The following is a 23,890-nucleotide window of genomic DNA, read 5'->3' on the forward strand; positions in this document are numbered from 1 at the left end:
TTGCAAAAGGATTAAAAGCTAAAGCTGATGGATATGTGACAGAAATAGGCAACTGAGGTTGCAGAGATGAACAACAACAACAATAGGACAAAGAGGAAATAGACTAATGTGGCTATGCTATATGAAGCTGATGTGAATACAATGGGCTGAATTTTTTTGGATGGGGTGAATTTCAACTTCAAAACTGATTGTGATAAGACAACTTATCAGATTATGTTCATCTTTTATATGGATTAATGTTAGTTAACTACTTAATGTTGCTTGAATACTTAGTCAATAATGATTTGAGTTAAATATTGTGATTGAAAGTGTTTATGAAAAAAACATTGAATGTTCTAGATTTGACAAGAACAAGTTCACTGTTAAAGGGAGAAACTGCATGTGTTGTAGTTTCTCCCTTTAACAGTGAACTTATTCTTGTCAAATCTAGAACATTCTGAACACTGGTCAGTGTTTAATCTGAATAGGAGAGGTTTAAAGAAGGGACAGTGACCAGATTGTACTCGACTTGAAAAAATGATCTGGAATAGGTGTTCCCAACCCAGGGTTCAGGGATCCTTCAGTTAATGGTAAGGCTCTATGGCATAAAAAAGATTGGAAACCCCCCATTTAGAGCTTTAGTGCATATCCAGAGAAACAAGAAACAAATAAGATCAAAAGAAAAAAGAATATACAAGTAGCAAATGTCCAAGTGAACAGGGAAGATCCATAAAGGACGAGATTAAAATAAAGCACAGTAAGAAATCAAAATGAAAAGGACTAAGAAAGGAAGCTCACCAAAAATATCAATAAATTTACATTAGGGAATCTGAATCAGGTTTAACATCACCAGCAAATGCCATGAAATTTGATTTCTTTGCAGCAGCAGTACAAGGCAGTACATAATAATGGAGGGTTAAAAAACTGAATTACAGTATGTATATATCAATATGTGTGTTTATAACAATATCAGTAAATTAAATAAGTTCAAAACTAAAATAACAAAGTAGTGAGGTAGTGTTCATGAAAACAGGGCTGCTAACAATCAGCTGCGTGCGTTAAAAGTTCATACTATAGATAGCATAACAGGAAATAAGGCAACTGAGAATAAATCAACTGATTAGTTTCTATCAGTACTGGAAATGGATAAAGTGAAACAACTCAGGAAAATTAAGTCATACAAGAAAATCATTGAAATGAGCATTAAGAAGCAAAAATTATGAAAAATTAATGGCAGCAATGAGTGATAAATCCCTAGGTCCAGAGGGTTTCTTACCAAAATTTCAAAACAGGTAAGATTAATGACCTAAACCTGGTTTTTTTCCATCAGATTGGAAAATTAACACAATTTTAACATCTTAAAGAACTCTCTATTAATCAATTCCAAGAAATAAACTGTAAACCTTGGTTTGCTTTGTTTTAAAATGGCATTAAACTTCCTGCTAGCTTCCTGTAAACAACTCCGTCATAAAGTGATGAGTAAGAATATCTGTGTATACAGATGCAGTCATTATTTATCCTATCTCAGTCACAGGCAGACTGATCAGTTCCTTACCATTCCAGCAATAGCTTAAGAGTTTATTTTGGCAGTATTGCTTATTGGAAGACTCAGCCATTTAGGTGCCAGTTTCTGATATGAGATCACAGTGACTGACCTCTGAGCAGTGGACCACCAAGGAAGTTAAATAGGCTAAAGAACTCTAATTACTTGTAGTATATGCTCCTTTGCCATCCATGTAAACAAACAGTTCCAGCAGAACACAGGACCAACACATTGCACATACCCTATTCCTTCACACTGTGAAGTTTTATTATCTACTCATCATTTATTTTTAGGTTCTTACAGAAAAATAAAGAAAACAGAAATATCAGTTTTTGAAGTTTTTAAGAAAAAAACATCTTTTAAGATTTTTCTTTTGACTTCCTTAATCTGATTTTTTGAAAGATCTACTGACTGCACAGTTTGAAAACAGGTGATTCAGGTCAAGTCAAATAATTTGAATCTGACTAATTTCTATAATGTTGGACCATTTCTAAAAGGGACTTAAAAGTAAATTTTAAAATATTGTTTCCCCAAGAACCAATTAGGTAACTAAGTTATGAAGATGAAAGGACACTTCCAGGACAACTGCAGCTTCGTCAATTGCAGCTGTATTCAATGCTCCTGAGCTAGTATGAAAAATGCAACATGATTCTTATTTGTGATTCCTAAGTGTTCAATAATCGCTACAGTTTTGTGTGAGTCATTAACCAAGAATGATATTAGTTCATGATGAAGTAGCTTTGTGAATTAATTATCAATTCAACATTCAATACTTTCCCTCATATTACGAACTATTTGAATAAGTTTTTGGAGAATGCAAACCCAAGGAACCTTATGCCAGTAAGGGTCAGTGGTTCACTATAGCAGAGGACAAAATAAGAAGTTTTAATAGCCGCAGCCTATTAGTACAAAGATTTTGAAGTGCTAAGAACAAAAAGTGGAGTCAATTTTGAAAACTATAATATACACCCTAGAAAGGCTGCATGCAGGAATGCTATTTTTGATACCTTGGTTTTATCAGCAGTGATATTCTTACAAGAGTAAGAATACAGGTACTTCTGAAACATTGTTATTCAGTACATCAGAGTTACTGGTTACATTATAATGTAATCTTAACTTGTTCCTCTCTCTAAAGTGTTGGAAAATCTCAAAGCATATTCAAATTATATTAATAATACTTTTATTTCCTATAACCGTGGTTTCTCCAAGACTGAACTTTACAATTTTATAGCAAATGAAAATAAAACCAAGATTGTTTCATGTAAAGGTTTTCCCTTTCCTCAAGAAAATTAATTGTATTCAAAATAACAAATCTAAATTATTTCACGTAATGTCACTCAAATCTCAACAGCTCAATTATATCTAAAAGCACTGGGAACTGTGCAGTTGGAACTCTTTGATATAATTCTGTTTAGGATTTGTCTTTGAGTCTTTTATTCCAGTGTGGAATTTCTGATGAGACCCTCAGTGGCAGCAAACATCACAATATTAAGAAATGCAAGGCCCAAAGTTTGCAGTGGTAACAATGTCTAAAGCGGTATTTGCTAACTTTACTGTGTTAATAACTTCAGAACTTCCATGGTGAAATTCCTTAGTGATTTTGAATGATAGTAATTCTGTTTCCTTTTGCAATGTTGCCAATTTCAATACTGTGCAATATTTATAAATAAAAATGAGTTCTGAATTTAATATAACAGCATTTGTTAAGTTTTAAAGAATTAGAGTTTGTTGTGTAGATCTCTGATAATCAATGGGAAAAAGGGAAAATGGAATCAGAAGTAGAACTTTTCTGAGAATGAGAGAATAACAAATGATAACGATTAAGAGATGGTAAACAGTGATGGTGAGAAAGAAACAGATAGAGAATGATAGAAGGAAGGAGACAAAAATAAAGTGAGATGAAGAGGTGTTTAAGTTTGGCTAATTCAGTTTACTTTGCTAATTTTATATTAGCATTTCAATGTAAGGACTAGATATTTTTGCTTCCAATATAAGCACTTGAACTATTCTAGCATTTTAGTAAAATGGCACAGTTGATCAAATCAGCTTACCAGTAGGAGAAATATCCAATTTATGATAATAATGACATTTTCTGAAAAGTGATAGTTTACAAAAGGGAGAGCATGCTAGAAAGAATGAGCTGTATTTGTAACCACAACATTTAATTGCAGGTTAATGTTGATCCCCAGGATGCTGAGAGAATCAGTGATGAAAATGCCCTTAAATGGTCAGGGTAAAAAGTCAGACTCTCTTTTGTTGGACATGGTTAAGATTTGGATTTTTGCATTGTAATGTATTTACCACTTATCAGCTAGAATGTCATCTAGATCTTGTTGTATGCAAGCACAGGCTACATAATTCACTGCTGAGCTGCAAATGGAATACAAGGTTGAACTCTTGAAGGTCATTATTGAAGCAAGTGAAGATGGTGAGGAATTCTCCCAATCATATCCTGGGATCATTGACTTCTGAAAATCACAAACACCTTACTTTTGTGAGCCATGATTCCAACTAGCGGAGTGTTTTTCCTTAGATGTTCATATGGTTCTTTGTTACCATAATCAGTCAAAATCTGCTTAAAGTCAACAAAAGTTATTCTAAACCCTCCTATGGAAACAATTATTTTGGCTCACATTTGAACAAAGTCTGTGGTGAGGTCTTGAGCCATGTAGTCTGGCAAAATTCAAACTGGACATCAGTGAGCAGTTTATTGGTGAATAAGTGTCACTACATAGAATTGTTAACAGCACTTTCCATCACTCTAATTTAATTTAATGATAATTGAGAGGAGTTGAATGGGTACTCCTCATGCCTTGATTTGTCCTGCTTTATCTAGTCATGTTCTAAATATGTGTGGTAAATGAGAGGATGGCGGTGCGACGGCAGCGCGCGCGGGCACTTCGGTGATGAATATCTGTTATCTGTCAAGTAGGAGACTGTGCACAATTCTGATTTGATGGAGACGGACGTGAGAGCACGGAGGAACATCTGGAAAACTTCTGAAATGCCCACTTCGCTGCCGCTGCTACTGTGTGGTAACCAGAATCTCCGTAGCAGAAGGCTCCGAAATCCTTGGCTTTGCGTGTTTTAGTGGCCGGGGTGAGGTCGAAGGCGCTTGGCAGAGGATGGCGCTCGGGAGGCTGTATTGGAGAGGCCGGTCGGAAGCTCGAAGTTTTTGGACGGATGGACTCAGTGTCGGCTGTGGTCGGCTGCTTCCAAGGCATCGGCAAGTTGACGGTGCCTGGAGGTTTATGGCAGGGAGTTTCTCCCTTTTGCCACCGCTACTGGGGACTCGGGAGTCGATCAACTCGGGGACTCAGAGATTTTATTTACCGTGCCCATGGTTTGTTCTTCATCAAATTATGGTATTGCTTTGCACTGCTGTAACTATATGTTATAATTATGTGGTTCTGTCAGTGTTAGTCTTTGGTTTGTCCTGTTTTCTGTGACATCACTCCGGAGAAACATTGTAACATTTCTTAATGCATGTATGCATTTCTAAATGACAATAAAAGACTGAGTGTTCTCATAATCTAATCTATCTAAAGTACCGACAGCTGAACTACAAACATGGCTAATATAGAATGCGGATATGATTGCAATGTTCTTGGTTCCACAGCCTTTGTATCCAGTGGCCCCCATTGCATAAGTGAATCAGAGATATTGGGGATCTCAGAAGGAAGACAATTCCTCTGGCTGAACATGGCTGCAAAAGCTTCAGCCTTGCTTCTAGCATTCACACATTGGGACCTATCATCAATTAGGACTGGAGTATTCCTGGAGCTCCCTCTTCACATTAGCCAACCATTGTGGCAGGTCTGAACGCAGCAGGACTGCGAGCTGGCATCTCAGTTTTAAGTAAACCTGGTGCCATTCCTGATATGGTTTTTTACAACAGTCACTGAACCAGAGCTGATCCTCTTGTTTAATCATAACAGTCGAGTGAGGGATGAAGTTAGACTATACTGTTGTACATTTCTGCTGCTGCTGCTGATGGTCCACAGAATTTTATGGATGCCCAGTCTGTTCAATCTGGTCTGAGTTTATCCTATTCAGATCAAATATAGTACGAGAAGGCACAATAGTATACCCTCACGACATGACAATAGGATTCAGTCTCCATGAAGGAGGTGCAGTGGTCACTTTTACCCGAGCTGCTACTGACAGCATTTAAGTTGAAGCTACTTTAATTAGTCAATTTTATAGCAGTGACAATACACAAAATGAGAAAGGTTTATTGAAATGAAATCTAAACTTATAAACCCTAAAGCTGAACAGAAACAAATAATTAAAACAACTGCATGCTAATTACAACCATATAAATTCTGTATTTTTTCTGATCTTTTATATGAAAATAATCTGAATTGATCACAGGCCTGAGCATTAAAAAAACATGTTAGTTCAAAGCTACAACATACCTCCATGATCAAACACAGCCACCATGGAGATTACTTTGAATACCATCAAGCAGACGTGTATGACTCTGAAAGTTGCATATTGTTTATTGATCCTCCTTCTAAACAATAATTATGACTGTGGGTGGGCTAGGGCAAAAGATGTAATTACGATACTGAACTGCAGTATATTACAGGAAACCTCTTTGTGTAGTTTTGGCACTCACAGTGCAAAGTTCTGTTTGGATAACAAATACTAACAACATTAATCGTCTGAACAATGTGCATTGGCTTAGAAAACAATAAGGAAATATTTCTTCTAAATTATAAAATGACGCATCTGGAAAAAGATCAGGACAAATATTGCAAACACAAAGTACTTTTATATAGATAGATACAAACTGTTTACTTTCCCCTTAAAATCTAATCCAAAAATTTGAGATTCCTTTCTTTAAGTTCATTCTTGGCAGATGTAGGTGAAGCTGATTTCATTGCCCATTCCAGATTGTACTGATACGGTGGCACCAGTTTACCTCTTGAATCATTGTTGTTAGAATAGTAAAAACACTTCTACAGTTCTAATAGATCAGTGCTTCCAGAATTTTTAGTCAGTGACAATAAAGATATGGTTCTATGCAAATAAGCAACCCACATTAGAATTTTAGATCATACCTCATTTTTCCAGATACCCCATCCTACCAGAGAGTAACCTAGTGAACCATTACTGCATCATCAATATATTAACTAGCCCACAGTGATTCTTCCCCAACATATTTGGATTCATACATTATGCAATGGCTCCAACAGTTAAATCTATTGAAATAAATTGCACACTTTGATAAAGAGGAAAGATTCAGACCAGCAGGTATCCAGATAATTAGTCCTTAACAATTAGTTGTCAAACAAACACATTGGTCTTTTATCACAACACTATTTGTGATACCTTGTGTGTACATCACATTTCAACATTATAGAACTTCAATGTTTTATGTGTTTCATTTTATCAATAACAATCTTCGAGCACATTCATCAGGTCTTGTATCATGTGTGGCGTACAAGCAGAATTTTGTTTCTGTTTGATGACTTTAAGTGAAAATCACACTGAACAGCTTCTTTCTCTGCACTTGCTAAACAATTTTCCTAGTACATTTTTTTCCTGTTTCACAGGTACATTACTTACTGCATAGCAAGAAAGACAGACAATCATGAAGACACCGTTAATATTATTTTCCTTTTAAGTATCAAAAGGACATCTCAGTTTTTTGTTATGTCATTAGACTAAATGTGTTCATAAATGGTTGAAGCCAGGTTACACTATGTAATATTTGTTTCTCTTCATCCAATTTAACAATTTCTTTTTTGTTATTCCTGGATAAAAATTGACATTTTTCTGACTTACCATAATTATTGATGAATACATTTGTAAAACCATATCAGAACTGAGACTGATCAAGAGATGGCCAACAATTTAAGTAAACGTGGACAAATCTAGCTTAACCATGAAATGACATATGCAACATAGAAGTAAATCATTACATTAGAAATGCAGTGAGATAGGTTACCTTTAGCTACACTGTGGGGGAGTAGGGAGCTGACGAATAGAATAAGAAAGAAAGAAAATAATATGACAAAAATCTTATCTTCCCACAGGATGTGAATACTATTCCTTTCATTTCAGAATGACTGATTTTTGATATTTTACTTTGTGCATATACTCTGGTTTCTACAATGAAAATGTAGTCTGCATTTTATTCATCTATAAAGGAATATTTATTTGCTCAATTTCACTACAAAACAATGAAGTATTTTGCCATTTTGGAACCTCAAATATATGTTAATATTTAAATCTCTCTGTCAGTCACCTATTATCCTCTATTATGAGACTGGTTAAAACTGGTCAAATTTCTTCAAGTAAAAACAAATTCTCCAAAAAGATGCAATTTGGCTTGCTAAAGGGCCATTCACATAATAGGACAGGAGATAAAAAAGTGAATGCTATGTGAGAAGCTTGTTTTTCCACCCCCATTAACATCGGACAGGGCACAAATACTACACTGACAGTGCTGGTGGCCGCATTACAACAGAAGTTATTTACATGGAGCAAGATTTGTTGTTCATCTTTTAGATGGCAAGGGTAAGTGAAACAAAATAAATCTTGTGAGCAATTTCTTTCAACCAAAACTTTGTGAAACACTGTGTTTCTAATTGCAGACATAAACTGCAACATTTCTAAAAGCTGCATTCCAACATTCCTTCTTGTTAAGGGTAAGTTATCCTCACTTACCCTTCTTCAATTGTGACATTATCCATGATCACTGAATTGGCAATTTTAACTTTCTCTTTGATTGTGCACGAGGTCCCAATAATTGACCGCTTGATAGAAGACTTCTCTGCTACTTCAGTCAAACTGCCAATCATACAGTCAGACCCAACCTGCATGAAGGAAAAAACATAATATTAAAATAAAAAGTACTTCTTAATTTCAGGCATTACGAAAGAAAACACTCAATGATTCACAGCCAATAAGCAACAGGCCAACTCAATCCCATTTGAAATGGACTTTGAAAATCCAAGCCTTAATTCACAAAATGCACAGAAGCTGTAATACCTGTAGTATAAAGATAAAGCAGGGAGAAAAAGACAATAATTAATGTTGATTTAAGTGTAGCTGTGCATGAAAGAGGGAGAGAAGGGGGAGACAGAGATAGGAGAGGGGTAAAGATGTAAAACTGAACAAATGACGATAAACACAAAGATATTTTTCTAAACACTTGGACAACAAGGTTAGCAAAATAGTTTCTGCATTCTTGCAAAATTACTGATGCATGACTCTTTTGTAAAGTTTAAATAGTAATATTAGTATCAATAGAGCTACTGAATGATTGTCTTGGAAATTAACAAATGAAATAATGCAAAATAGCACCACATTAGTATTCACATTCCCTTCAATTTCCCTCAAATGTTTGAAATACTATGAAATATTTAATTAAGATGATCTAAATGTACAAATGGAGGAGCTGCCTTATGGTGAAACAGGAGGACTACCATTAATCACAGCTTACTGTACTCCAGTGCATCCTCTACTGTTAAACTCTGTGTGTGGGCTGATGGGTTACTTACTTTAGTCAATGTTTGTTTTGTCCAGCTGAGCAATGCTTCTGGTGTTAAGATACACAAAGCCCACCCAGGGTTTTGAAAGGCAGCCCATCCTTTCCATCTTATGTGGGATTGATGTAAATAGAACAAGAACTTCCTGTTGTAAGTCTGGTTCCAAGTATTTTCCTCACTTCTTTATCCACACAGTCCAACCATATAATCATACACATAAATAAAATGGGGAAAAAGTCACCTACAGAAAATGATTAGAAGGGAAATACTCTAGAGATTAGTCATAGAATCATATAGCACAGAAACAAGACATTTGGCTTACCATGTGCATGCTGATTATCAAGAATTCACCTATGCTAACCCATATAGCAGCACTTAGCCTGTAGCTTTCTATGCCTTGGTGACTCAAATGCACATCTTGATAGTTGCTGAATGCAGTAGGAGTCTCTGCCCTGAGCAACACCCCAGGCAGTACGTTAGGTTCTAACCACACTCTGGGTGAAAACTTTCTACCCCAGACCTCCTGTAAACCTCCTATTCTGTAGCTAAACATGTCCTCTCATTGTAGTAACCTCTGCTATGGGCAAATATTTCTTACTATCTATCCTATCTATATCCATCATAACTTCGTGTACGTCAGTCAAGTACCCACTCAGTCACTTAAGATCCAAGGAAACAAAATCTGGTCGATCCAATCTCTGCTCATAACTGAAACTTTCACAAGATCACAAGACAAAGGAGCAGAAGTAGGCCATTCGGCCCATCAAGTCTGCTCCACAGCTCCCCCATGAGCTAAACTATTCACCCATCTAGTTCCAATTTCCGGCTTTTTCCCCATATCCCTTGATACTTTGACTAATTAGATACCTGTCAATCTCCTCCTTAAACACCCTCAATGATCGGGCCTCCACAGCCATATGTGGCAACGAATTCCACAAATCCACGACCCTCTGGCTAAAAAAATTTCTCCTCATCTCTGTTTTAACTGGGTACCCTCTAATTCTAAGACTATGGCTTCTTGTCCTGGACTCACCCACCAAGGGAAACAACCTTTCCACATCTACTCTGTCCAACCCTTTCAACATTCGAACCGTTTCAATGAGATCCCCTCTTATTTTTCTATACTCTAATGAATACAATCCAAGAGCCGACAGATGCTCCTCATATGTTAGCCCCTGCATTCCAGGAATCATCCTCGTAAATCTTCTCTGAACTCTCTCCAACATCAGTATATCCTTTCTAAGATAGGGGGCCCAAAACTGCACACAGTATTCCAAATGAGGTCTCACTAATGCCCCATAGAGCCTCATCAACACCAACATAGCATTCGCTTTCCTTACCGCCAATCCAACTTGGTGGTTAACCTTTAGGGTATCCTGCACGAGGATCCCCAAGTCCCTTTGCACTTCCGATTTTTGAATTTTCTCCCCATCTAAATAATAATCTGCCCGATTATTTCTTCTTCTAAAATGTACAACCATACATTTGTCAACGTTGTATCTCATCTGCCATTTCTTTGCCCACTCTCCTAAACTGACTAAGTCTCTCTGCAACCTTTCCGTTTCTTCAACATTTCCTGCTCCTCCACCTATCTTGGTGTCATCCGCAAACTTGGCCACAAAATCATTTAATCCATAATCCAAATCATCGATATACATCGTAAAAAGAAGTGGCCCCAACACCGACCCCTGTGGAACACCACTAATAACCGGCAACCAATCAGAATAGGATCCCTTTATTCCCACCCTTTGCTTTCTGCCTATCAGCCAATGCTCCACCCATTCCAATATCTTTCCTATAATTCCATGGGCTCTCATCTTGTTAAGCAGCCTCATATGCGGCACCTTATCGAAGGCCTTTTGAAAATCCAAATACACGACATCCACAGCCTCTCCCTTGTCAATCTTATTCGAGATTACCTCAAAAAATTCCAATAAGTTTCTATCCTATGAATCTCCTTGGCACTCGTTCCAGTGAAATCACATCCACTTTCTAGTGTGAATATCAGAGCAGCACATTAGAAGTACTTCAGCAGTGGCTTAGCCAATGTTTTATAAACTTATAACATAACCTTTCTGTTTAAATACCATATTCCATGGTTAATAAAGGCAAGTATGTTATATGCTTTCTTAACCACCCTATCTACCTGTGCTGTCAACTTCAGGGATCCTTGGACCCGTACATCGAGGTCGGTCTATTCCTCAGTGCTCCCTTGGGTTCTACCATTCATGTCCTAAGCTTTATTAGTTCTCCAAAATGCATCACCTCATACTTATTGGGATTAAGTTCCACCTGCTATAGCACACTACATCTTCATATTGGCAAGCATAGAAAAAAGCAAAACAATAATTGCTGGTTTGTGTATTATCGTCATCTGTATAAACTGAAGTTTCCTTAATGTATTGCCACAAATTAGGTCAGAAACCATCCTTTTGTCTTTCCATGTGTTGATTTTAATAGTTGGTTAACTGAATATAGTACTTTTTCTGTCCACTCTATTTGAATCAAACAGAGACAAGTGTAATCTTGCTACAGTAGGAACCCAACTAAACAATCAAATTCTGAATGATTTGGGAAGAATACAGTGGACTGTACTTAGGCTTGAATTAGAAATCACAAGGTTAGCTGACACATGATTTATGCTTCTCACTACTCACCATATACGTATCAGTAACTTGTGCCCAAGGGTGTATTAGGGATTCTTCTTGGGATAAAGCAGTTAAGAACTTAGGAGCCTGAAAGATAAAAACACAAGACCAGATTACTCACCATAGTGTCTGGAAGGGAATAAAACACATGAAGTGTATGCATCAAGTCTTCCAAAGAATGGACAAAGCATATTGAAAGACCTTTTCTCTCAATGATATCTCTCTCTTTGGTATGCCTCCCTTGATTATTGTGATTAATCCATGGGCCAGACCAAGTGTATCCTAGTAAGTAACAACAAATTTCACAACATATGCCAGCGATATTAAACCTGATTCTGATTCTGAAGTTATGGAAAGCAAAGAAGGAGATTGCCAAGGCCCTGGCAGAGACACTTATAACTTCACTAGCCGTATGTCAGGGACTGGTAAATAGCTAATGTTGCACATTCATTTAATAAAGGCAACAAGAATAAGCCAAGGAACTACAGACCAGTGAGCCTTACATTAGTGGTGGAAATGTTATTGAAGGTGTGATGGATATAAGACCGTAAGATATACGAGCAGAATTAGGCCATTTGGCCCATAAAGTCTGTTCCGTCATTTCATCATAGCTGATCCAATTTTCCTCTTAGCCCCAGTCTCCTGCCTTTCCCTATATCCCTTCATGCCCTGCCCAATCAAAAATCTATCAATCTCTGCCTTAAATATCCATGAAGACTTGGCCTCTACAGCTGGTGTATTAATTCCACAGATTCACCACTCCCTGGCTAAAGAAATTCCTCTTCATCTCTGTTCTAAAAGGATACCCCTCTATTCTGCATCCTCTGGTCTTGGACTCTCCCAGATACTCTGGGCATCCACTCTATTGAGGCCTTTCACCATTCAATAGGTTTCAATGAGTTCACTCCTCAAGCTTCTGAATTCTAGTGAATACAGGCCCACAGACATCAGACGCTCTTCATATGACAAGCCATTCAATCTGGAATCATTCCTGTGAACCTCCTTTGAACTTACAAATTAACCTTTAGGTAATCCTGCACAAGGACTCTGAAGTCCCTTTGCGTCTTTTTTTTGTATTTTCTCTCCGCTTAGAAAATAGTTAACCCTTTCATTTCTTCTGCCAAAGTGAATGACCATACACTTCCTGACACTGTATTCCATCTGCTATTTCTTTGCCCATGCTCCTAATCTGCTTAAGTCCTGTAGCTTCTTTATTTCCCCAAAATTACCTGCCCCTCCACGTACCTTTCTACCGTCTGCAAACTTTTCAATAAGGCCATCAATTCCATCATGCAAATCACTGACAAATAGCATAAAAAGAATCAGGCCCGACACAGAACCCTGTGGAACACCACTAGTCACTGGCAGCCAGCCAGATAAGGCACCCTTTTATTCACACTCTTTGCCTTCTGCCAATCAGCCACTGCTTTATCCATGCTAGAATCTTTCCTGTAATACCATGTGCTCGTAGCTTGTTAAGCAGCCTCATGGGTGGCAGCTTGTCAAAGGCCTTCTGAAATTACAAGTACACAACATTAACCGATTCTCATTTATCTATCCTGCTTGATATTTCTTCCAACAAATCTGTCAGGAAGATTTTCCTTTGAGGAAACCTGCTGACCCATGGCCTACTTTATCATGTGCCTCCAAGAACCCTGACACCACATCCTTAATAATCGACTCCAACATCTTCCCAACCACTGAGGTCAGACTAACAGGCCTATAGTTTCCTTTCTCCTGCCTCCCTCCCTTCTCGAAGACTGGAGTGACATTTGCAATTTTCCAGTATTCCCAAACCATTCCAGAATTTCTTTTTTTCCAAGCTCAGATTTTTAAACACAGCAGCTGACAATCCTAAGGATCAAAGTGTTGTTTTTGAGTAAGTTAATCTTCCACCCAATACTCTTTTTTCAGCTTCTGGTCTTAAACGAGTGCCTGTCTTTCATTCTTAATGTAAACTGTAAGCAACAATAAGTTTGAAGTTAAAAGGACAAGCATTGTCTACAAAGCAGACTTGCTGGCCAACAGCACTCAGGCTTATTGCTCAAGGGCTGCAGGGTAAGACAGTGGGTTATGTTAAACGGACTTGTTTCAAACTAGACAACGCTGGCTAACTTGTGTAGTTCAGCGAAGACTGCTGACCAGATTGATGTTATCATTTAGTATATCAAATAGCTGATCTGTTAATTGTTGGAAGGTTTGTGTGCTCAGAGTCAGCTTCACAGCATTAATTGTGGGTACACGGAATCTCTGTCTCCAAAAGCTTTTAGATCATTTGTGTTAAAAAGTATCTGAAAAAAATAACGTGTGTGAAGTCACCCATAAGACAAGACAAAGGAGCAGAAGTCGGCCATTCAGCCCATCGAGTCTGCTCCGGCATTTTATCATGAGCTGCATTCTCCTATTTAGTCCCACTCCCCCACCTTCTCACCATAACCTTTGATGCCCTGGCTACTCAGATACCTATCAATCTCTGCCTTAAATACACCCAATGACTTGGCCTCCACTGCTGCCTGTGGCAACAAATTCCATAGTGGCAAAGAAACAGTATGAATATAGAGAGCAGTCCATGCTTTTTAGGAATGGTCCAAGAGCACCAAGAAGAATGACAGAAACACGGGGTGAACTAGAATCCACTCCTCTGCCTTCAATTTCTGCGACACAGTTAATTCATCTGCAACTTGGGGTTATGTCATTTTAGTTTATCAAAAATGTACTTGTGTTTTGGAAATCCTTTCTGTTCTAGAAATAGATTGTAATTTGGAAGTCTTATATAAGACAGAAATCCTCTGGAGTTCTAAATGTGTTCTAAGAATGCTGTTTGGATTTAAATGTGTATCTCTGAAAATAAATGAACTGTGCTTAAACTACTTTGTTAGCTGTAAGTATCTCTTCCTTGATAGGAAGGGGGTACCCATTGCTCATACAGTGGGAACTGGCAGCTAAACCCGCCATGATGGATGATGAACAAGAAATGAAATAGTCTTTCAAGACTGGGTAGTTACAGTATAACCTCCCTTTAGTGAGGATACCCATAGTATTTTGGATAAGGCTTAAAGTATTTGTCTGAGTATAGAACTTTGTGGTTGGCAAACCTAGTATCATCACAAAGGGATTTTGAAGGACAGGATTTATTTGCAATTGGAAAGGCAAAATTGATTAGGGAAAGTCAACATCATCTTGAGCATGGGAGATCATGTTTCATGAATTGAATGACTTTTTTCAAGAGGTGACCAAAAGCACTGATGAGGACAGGGTGGTAGACTTAGAGGGCCTTGGACAAGGTCCTGTGTAATAAGCTGGTCCAGAAGGTTAGAACACAAGGGATCCTGGGTGAACTCACCAAATGGATACAAAATTGGCTTGGTCACAGGAGGCCTGTGGCTGAGAGTACACTGTAGGGATTTGTGCTGGGTTTCCTGTTGTTTGTCATATATACTAACAGTTTGGATGATAAAAGTAGAAGACACGATTAGTACGTTTTCAGATGTCACCAAAATTGGTGGCAAAGTGGACAGCGAAGGAGGTTGTCTAACGTTTAAACAGGATATTTGGTCAACTGGAAAAGTGGGCAAAGGAATGACAAATAGAATTTAACTCAGCCAAGTGCAATGCGATGCATTTTGGAAGCTAAACCAGTGCAAGATAAGCATACTGAATAGCAGGGCTCTGAGGAGAGGACCAAGGAGTACAAGTACAGTTCCTAGAAAGTGGCATCACAGGTATATAAGGTGCTGAAAAAGGCCTGTTGCCCATTAAAAACAGAAATAAGGCAAATCTCTTATGTTCAGAGGGCCATGAGTCTTTGAAACTCACTTCCTCCAAGGACAGTGGCAGATATAGACATTTTATGTTAGCTGGGCAACGAGAAGGAGGTGGGGTTGAAACATTACAGTGGGTGAATGAGAATATCATGGTGAGGTCATAATCAGATTTGGTGTGACTTTATAAAAAAAAAAGTCCCATCAGGCCTGAAGGGTTTAATCCTGCTCCTGATTTGCACGGAAGTTTGCTCTCTCCTGCTGTTGCCTGTATATCCCCAGTGCTAACCTGTCTAGCTATACAGAACACATCCTCTGGGATATATGAATCCACTTCCAATTACAAAAGTGAGCAAAAAACTGAAGTGTGTCCTGATTTCTTGACAGGTTACTGGTTCAGATCTTCTACAATTAATGTTAAATTGCTTTCCAAAATTGAGAGCAATTACTAGCTTATCCACTGTGTAGTGCCTCGTATGTAGTTGATTCATGTCCATACAATAGTGAGAAGGTGCTGATAACTTGATATTAAAACTTGGTGTACTGACTCAGTTTCAGAAAGGTTTGCAGACTCATTTCTCTACTTTCTAAAACTATATCTATACACAAATAACATCTAACACTAAGGATATGTTCCTAATAATGAGCTCGCTGATGGAATGGGTTCTAAAAAGGGGTCTTAACATATATTCATATAGCTGTATTAGATATATCCCTTGTCGTCTCCTATGGGATGTGCTTCCATATCTTATAGGAGATAAGGGAGAACAGAACCTGAGTCTAACAACCCGCAGAGTGCACAACTAGTCCCTAAACGGCAGACAATTGATTCGGGGAGAGGGGGGAGGAGAGGGGAGGGGAGAGGGGAGAGGGGAGAGGGGAGAGGGGAGAGGGGGGAGGGAGGGGGGGAGAGGGGGGAGAGAGGGGAGAGAGGGGAGGGGGGAGGAGAGAGAGAGAGAGAGAGAGAGAGAGCGCGCGAGCACGTGTGCACGCTTCACACAGGTTGGGGAGCAGCATTTAAAAAAGGAGCATCTCATGAGGCTCGGTACATTAGAATAGTAGGTATGACTGTGAGGCCAGTTTTCTGTTCTGGGTGTCAGATGTGGAAATTCCGGGAGACCTCGCCTCTCTGATGGCCACATCTGTGCCAGGTGCATCAAGCTGCAGCACCTTAGAAACTGAGTTAGGGAACTGGAGCTGCAGCTCAATGACTTTTGGCTTGTTAGGGAGAGTGAGGAGGTGACAGACAGGAGCTATAGGCAGGTAGTTACCCCGGGGCCACAAGAGACAGATAAATGGGTGACTGTCAGGAGAGGGAAGACAGGGCGTCAGGTAGTGGAGAGCAACCCTGTGGCAGTCCCCCTTAACAATAAGTACTCTATTTTGAGTGCTGTTGAGGAGGACAACCTACCTGGGGGAAGCAACAGTGACTGTGTCTCTGGCACTGTCTGGCCCTGTGACTCAGAAGGGTAGGGAATGGAAGAGGAGGGCAGCAGTAATAGGGGACTCTATACCTAGGGGGACAGATAGGCGATTCTGTGAACATGAAAAAGAACCAAGGATAGCAGTTTGCCTCCCATGAACCCGGGTTCGTGATGTTTCTGAGCACACAATATCCTGAAATGGGAGAGTGAGCAGCCAGAGGTCGTGGTAGATATTGGTATCGACATAGGTAGAAAAAGGGTAGAGATTCTGAAAGCAGAAAACAGGGAGTTAGGAAGCTGAGAAGCAGGACCTCAAAGGTAGTAATCTCGGGATGGTTGCCTGTGCCACGTGACAGTGAGTATAGGAATAGAATGAGGTGGAGGATAAATCGTGGCTGAAGGATTGGAGCAGAAGGGCAGGGATTCTGAGTTTTGGATCATTAGGACCTCTTCTGGGGCAGGTGTGACCTGTACAAAAAGGACAGGTTGAACTTGAATGCAAGGGGTCCAATATCCTGGCGGGGAAGTTTGCTATTGCTTTTGGGGAGGATTTAAACTAGATTTGCAGGGGGGTGGGAACCGAAGTGAAGAGGCAGAAGATGGGGTGATTGGAGCACAAGTAGAGACAGCTTGTAGGGAGATTGTGAGGAAGGACAGGCAGATGTCAGAGCAAAGATGCACTCAGCCTGATGGTTTGAGGTATGTCTATTTTAATGCAAGGAGTATAATAAACAAGGCAGATGAACTTAAGAGTGTGGATCAATAAGTGGAACTGTGACATTGTGGCCATTATACTTGGAGGTCTCAGGAACAGGAACGGCTGCTGCATGTGCCAGCCTTCAGATGTTTCAAAAGGAACTGAGAGGGAGGCATAAGAGGTGGAGGCATGGCATTGCTAATTAGGGATAGCATCACGGCTGCAGAAAAGGAGAAAGTCATAGAGGATTGATCTACTGAGTCAGTATGGGTGGAAGTCAGAAACGGGAAAGGTGTAATAACTTTAATGGGTGTTTTTATATAGACCCTCCCCACCAACAGTAACAGGGATATTAATGAGCAGATAGGGAGGCAGATTCTGGAATGGTGCAATAATAATAGGGTTGTTGTGATGAGAGATTTTAACTTTCCCAATAGTGATTGGCATCTCCTTAACGCAAGGGGTTTAGATGGGGTGGAGTTTGTTAGGTGTGTTCAGGAAGGTTTCCTGACACATATGTAGATAAGCCAACGAGAGGAGAGGCTGTACTTGATCTGATATTAGGAAATGAAGTCAGGTGTCAGGACTCTCAGTGGGAGAGGATTTTGGAGGTAATGACCACAACTCTATCTCCTTCACCACAGCACTGGAGAGGGATAGGAGCAGACAATTTGGGAAAGCATTTAATTGGGGTAGGGGGAAATATGATACTAAAAGGCAGGAACTTGGGAGCATAAATTGGCAGCAGATGTTCTCGGGGAAATGCATGGCAAAAATGTGGTAAATATTCAGGGAACATTTGCATGGAGTTCTGCATAGGTATGTTCTATTGAGGCAGGGAAAGGACGGTTAGGGTTAAAGAACCATGGTGTACAAAGCATGTAGAAAATCTAGTTAAGAAGAAAAGCTTACGAAAGGTTCAAGAAAACAGGTACTGTTAGAGCTCTAGAAAATTACAAGGTTGCTAGGAAGGAGCTTAAGAATGGAATTAGGAGAGCCAGAAGGGGTCATGAGAAGGCCTTGGTGAACAGGATTAAGGAAACCTCCAAGGCATTCTACAAGTATGTGAAGAGCAAGGGGATGAGCTGTGTGAGGACAGGACCAATCAGATGTGATAGTGGAAACGTGTGCATGGAGTTGGAGGAGGTAGCAGAGGTACTTAATGAATACTCTGCTTCAGTATTCACCAGGGGAAAAGACCTTGGCAATTGTGGGGATGACTTACAGCGGACTGAAACGCTTGAGCATATAGACATTAAGATAGAGGATGTGCTGGAGCTTTTGAAAAGCATTAAGTTAGATAAGTCACCGGGACCGGACGAAATGCTTAGATGTACATAAAATACTCTGATCTTTGCTTGGTACAAATTCATCATTATATCAATCCGATACAAATTCATCATTATCTCCTCCTCACTGACAATCAACACAGGCATGCACGCTTGCTTAGCTCACTGCTCTACTGTTTCTACACTCATGAATGTGTGGCTATGCACAGATCTAACACAATCTATATGTTCACCAATGACACCACTATTGGCAGAATCTCAGATGATGACAAGGAGGTGTACAGGAGTAAAGCAGATAAACTGGTTGAATGGTATCGCAACAACAAACTTGCATGCAATGTATACGAGCAAGACCAAGGAAATGACTGAAATTCAGGAAGGTGAGGTCAGGAGAACATACACCAATCCTGACTGAGGGGTCAGTGGTGGAAAGGATAAGCAGCTTTAATATCTCAGAGGACTTATCCTACCCTAATACATTGATGCAATCATGAAGGAGGCACACAGTAGTCAAGGAGATGTGCTATGTTACCAAAGACTCCAGCAAATTTCTACACGTGTACTGTGGAGAGCACCCTGGTTGCATCACCACCTTGTAAGAAGGTTCCTTTGCACAGGATTGAAAGAAGCTGAAGAGAATTGTAGACTCAACCAGTTCCATCATAGGCACAAGCCTCACCACCAATGAGGACACTTTCAAAAGGTGGTGCCTCCAGAAGACAACATCATTAAGGACTGTCACCACCTGAGACATGTTCTCCTCACATTACAATCATTGGGGAGGAGGTACATAAGCCTGAAGACCCACAGTTAACATTTTAGGAACAGCCTCTTCTCCATCATCAGATTTCTGAACAGTCCATGAACATTAACTTGCTATCCCTCTTTTGCACAATATTTTTTTTTATTGTACCATGCAGTGATTTTTCTGTCTTGCACTGCACTACTGCACAAAATCACACATTTTATGGCATATGTCAGTGATATGAAATCTGATTCTGATTGTACATTGTTGCTCAGTATTATATTTAACATTTTATCAATATTTCTAATTGCACCTTTAACCATTACACCAAGGTTAAGGGTTTGCAGAAATCCACAAACTACGTTAAATAAAGTGATCACAGAATATGTTGAATAAATATTGATCAAATCATATAATTTCTCTACAATCTGAATGGTGCCACATAAATTCCTATATCCTCATAAGAGATGATGAGGTCTGTGGTGATATGACGTGTAGGAACATGATTGGAGAGAGTTCTGAGCACGCGCAGGGAGGATAGAAAGATCAAGAAACATGGTATTGTAAAAACGTTGTGGTTGTTGTTGAATAAAAGTTCTATTTCTTCCAGAACATGGTTCTTTATTAGTAACCCACGGTATGTATGAATATAAAGAACACGACATGGTGTCAGAGGTCAGTCTAAAAGAATAATACGTTTCCTAACACGGGAGAATCGAAGATAATTTTCTGAAAAAAAAAGTTCAAACTGTTTTGGTGTTGCTAACGGTTTTACAAATGGAAGATTTGCAGCCTCCATTGACACTTCAATTGTCTGGGAACGTAGCTGAGAACTGGAGAAAATTTAAGCAACATTTTGAATTGTATTTATCGGCGATCGATGTGGATCGAAAACCGGAAAAAACGAAAGCTGCGCTTCTACTCCACATAATAAGCGACGATGCAATTGAGGTATATAATCATTTTATTTTTGAAAATGGAGATAATTTAAAGTTAAAATCAATAATGGACAAATGTGAAGCATTTTGTATACCGAAGCATAATGTGATGTATGAGCAGCATAAATTTTTTACATGTTCGCAGAGAGCTGGTGAAACTATTGATCAATATGTTACTGAGTTGAGACACCGAAGTAAAGCATGCGAGTTTGGTGAAATGACAGCCTCTCTCATTAAAGACACAATTGTTTGTGGCATTCTGGATAATGGTCTGAGAGAAAGACTGTTATGAGAACAAGACTTAGACTTGGAAAAAACTTTGATGCTCTGCAAGGCTTCAGAAACCGTGACGTCACAGGCTAAAGAACTTTTCATTGAGAACTGCAACGTAGACACTGTGAGGAAGCGCGAACATATTAGAAAAAATACTAAAATGATAACAAAACCGACAGGGAGCAAGACGTCATCTGAGAGAAAAAAGCTACGTGATTGTTCTGGGCAGCAGCATCGGCCAAAACAGTGTCCAGCATATGGGAAAATGTGCAGTGACTGCAGAAAGAGTAATCATTTTTCACGCTGTTGCAGAAGTAGAAAGAAAATAAAACAAGTAAGTGCAGTGCTTGAAAATGAACTTGAGGAGTTTTATATAGATGTGCTTCGTGAAAACAAAGTAAGAATGACTGGACTATTTCATTGCAAGTGAACCAAAACAATATTCTGTTTAAACTTGATACTGGAGCACAAGTAAATGTTCTTAAATAATCTGAGTTTAATGCACTAAAGCCAAGACCAAAGGTACATAGACAAATATAAAAGTGACTGGGTATTCAGGTACAGACATTCCAGTTAAAGGAACATGTGTGGCAAAAGTATCACACAAAAATATTGTGCACACCTGAACTGCACCCAGGAGATGAAGTGAGGATACAAGACAAAATGAACACATGGATACAGAAAGCTACAGTACTTGAAGAAGTACATCCCAGATCATACATGGTCCAAACAGAAGAAGGAGCAGTGTTAAGAAGAAATTACAAAGACCTCAAGAGCCAACTTCAGAGTTTCATTAACTGATGCAGACCAGACAAAACATGAAAATAACAGTGAAACACAAGAACTGTGTGAACCACTTAGAAGGTCTACTCGTGTTCATAAACCCCAGGGAGACTGACAGAGATATGTTAAATTATGCATTTGTCTGGTCAATGTTGCTAATTGTTTTTCTTTTTAAGGAAAGAAAGATGTGGTGATATGACGTGTAAGAACGTGATTGGAGAGAGTTCTGAGCATGCGCAGGGATGATAGAAAGATTGAGAAACATGGTATTGTAAAAAAGTTGTGGTTGTTGTTAAATAGAAGTTCTATTTTTATAGATGCAGCATTGAAAGCATTCTTCTAGGGTGCATCACAACCTGGTATGGAAGTTGTCCTGTCCAAGACCGAAAGAAGCTGCAGAAGATCGTGAACACGGCACAGCACATCACACAAACCAATCTTCCATCCTTGGACTCACTTTACACCACACGCTGTCGGAGCAGTGCTGCCGGGATAATCAAGGACATGACCCACCCAGCCAACACACTTTTCGTCCGTCTTCCCTCCGGGAGAAGGCTCAGGAGCTTGAAGACTCGTACAGCCAGATTTGGGAACAGCTTCTTTCCATCTGTGATAAAGACTGCTGAACGGATCCTGACCCAGATCCGGGCCGTACCCTCCAAATATCCGGACCTGCCTCTCGGTTTTTTTGCACTACCTTATCTTCCATTTTTCTATTTTGTATTTATGATTTATAATTTAAATTTTTAATATTTACTATCGATTTGTAATCCAGGGAGCAGGAAGCGCAGAATCAAATATCGCTGTGATGATTGTACGTTCTAGTATCAATGGTTTGGCGACAATAAAGTATAAAATATAAGTATTTCTTCCAGAACATGTTTCTTTATTAGTAACCCACGGTACGGTTGAATATAAAGAACACAACAAGGTCAATGCCTAATTTTTCCAATGAAACCTGCGCTCCCACAGTAGTTCAATACTGGAGAATTGTTATACCATGCACAACGTGACTTCTGGTCAATTTAGCCCCTGCATACCACGCTCCTTCAGTTGAAATCTTCTGGATAGATCATGAAACCATATATTTTACTTCCTTTATGTCTTTTTTGTTTTTAGGCTTGAATGTGATTCTGGAACTGTTGGAGCCTGTGATTTGCAGTTTGGAGATCACTTGGCTGTTTCAGTGCTTTGCAGTCTCCAGCTGGAGTCTGGGAGGCAGAGGCAATGTGCACGAAACTTGTGGTGAGCTGATATTCGATTCCATTTTGCCGATTAATGTTTCCATTGTTCACCGATTAAAGCGATGAAAGAGATCGTAACATTGAGGTGAATGCGGAAGCTGAGTGCTGGCTACCTGCCTTTTGATCACTGGTGCAATCACTCAATATAGAGGGAAGACTGCCTTTTGATCGCTGTGGGATCGTTTGGCTATTGGAGAGGAGAGACTGCAATTTGATCACTGGGGGATTACTCTGCTATCGGAGAGGGGAGAGGTTGCCACTGTGCCTGAAGAATGTTACCCAGGTTTTCCGCATTTTGGATGTGGACTCGGACTATAGATTCCCCCGCCCCCCCCCCCCCCCAGCATATGCAGTATTTTTGAGGCACTGCCTTTTGGAGATGTCCTTGTACCCATGATGGAGCTAGCTGAGTTTGCAACTTTCTGCAGCTTTTTCTCATCCTGTGCAGTGGCATCTCCATACCAGGGAATGATGCAACCATGTACTGTGCTCTCCATAGTACATCTGTAGAAATTACCAAGTGTCTTTGGTGAAATGCCAAGTCTCCTCAAACTCCTCATGAAGTATAGCTGCTGTCATGCCCTCTATGTAATTGCATCAATATGTTGGTGTAAGGATCAATATAAGGAACTGGAAACTGCTCACCCTTTCTACTGGTATCCCTCGATGAGAATCGGTATGTGTTCCCTTGACTTCCCTTTCTTAGTCTACAATCAATTGTTTGGTCTTACGAAGATTGAGTACAAGGTTGCTGCTGCAACACCACTCAGCCAGCTGATCTACCTCAATCCTCTATGCCTCATCATCATCTGAAATCCTGCCAACAATAGTTGTGTCATCGGCAAATATATAGATGGCATTTGAGCTATGCTTAGCCTCAACAGTCATGAATATAGAGAGAGTAGAGCAATGGACCAAGAACATATGCTTGAGGTGTTCCAATGTTGACTGTCAGTGAGGAGGAGATGTTATCTTCGATCCACACTGAATGTGGTCTACCACCTGCTGACAAAGGTTTAGTTAATATCATTGTCATTCACAAAGCTGGCAAGCAATTGGTTACA

General features: G+C 39.6%; 1 protein-coding gene across 2 annotated transcripts in view; it reads right to left on the bottom strand.

Moving 5' to 3' along the window:
* eif2b3 (eukaryotic translation initiation factor 2B, subunit 3 gamma) overlaps positions 1-23,890 on the bottom strand; it is a 127,259-nt gene that overhangs the window by 32,862 nt on the left and 70,507 nt on the right. For both annotated transcript variants that reach the window (XM_063064999.1, XM_063064998.1), the window contains exons 9-10: positions 11,682-11,759; positions 8,201-8,349 (exon numbers count right to left, since the gene is read on the bottom strand). In XM_063064999.1, coding sequence (XP_062921069.1) covers positions 8,201-8,349; positions 11,682-11,759 — 227 coding nt within the window. The remainder of the gene's footprint in view (positions 1-8,200; positions 8,350-11,681; positions 11,760-23,890) is intronic.

The sequence above is a fragment of the Mobula hypostoma genome, chromosome 12 (genome assembly GCF_963921235.1).
Source record: "Mobula hypostoma chromosome 12, sMobHyp1.1, whole genome shotgun sequence".
NCBI lineage: Eukaryota > Metazoa > Chordata > Chondrichthyes > Myliobatiformes > Myliobatidae > Mobula > Mobula hypostoma.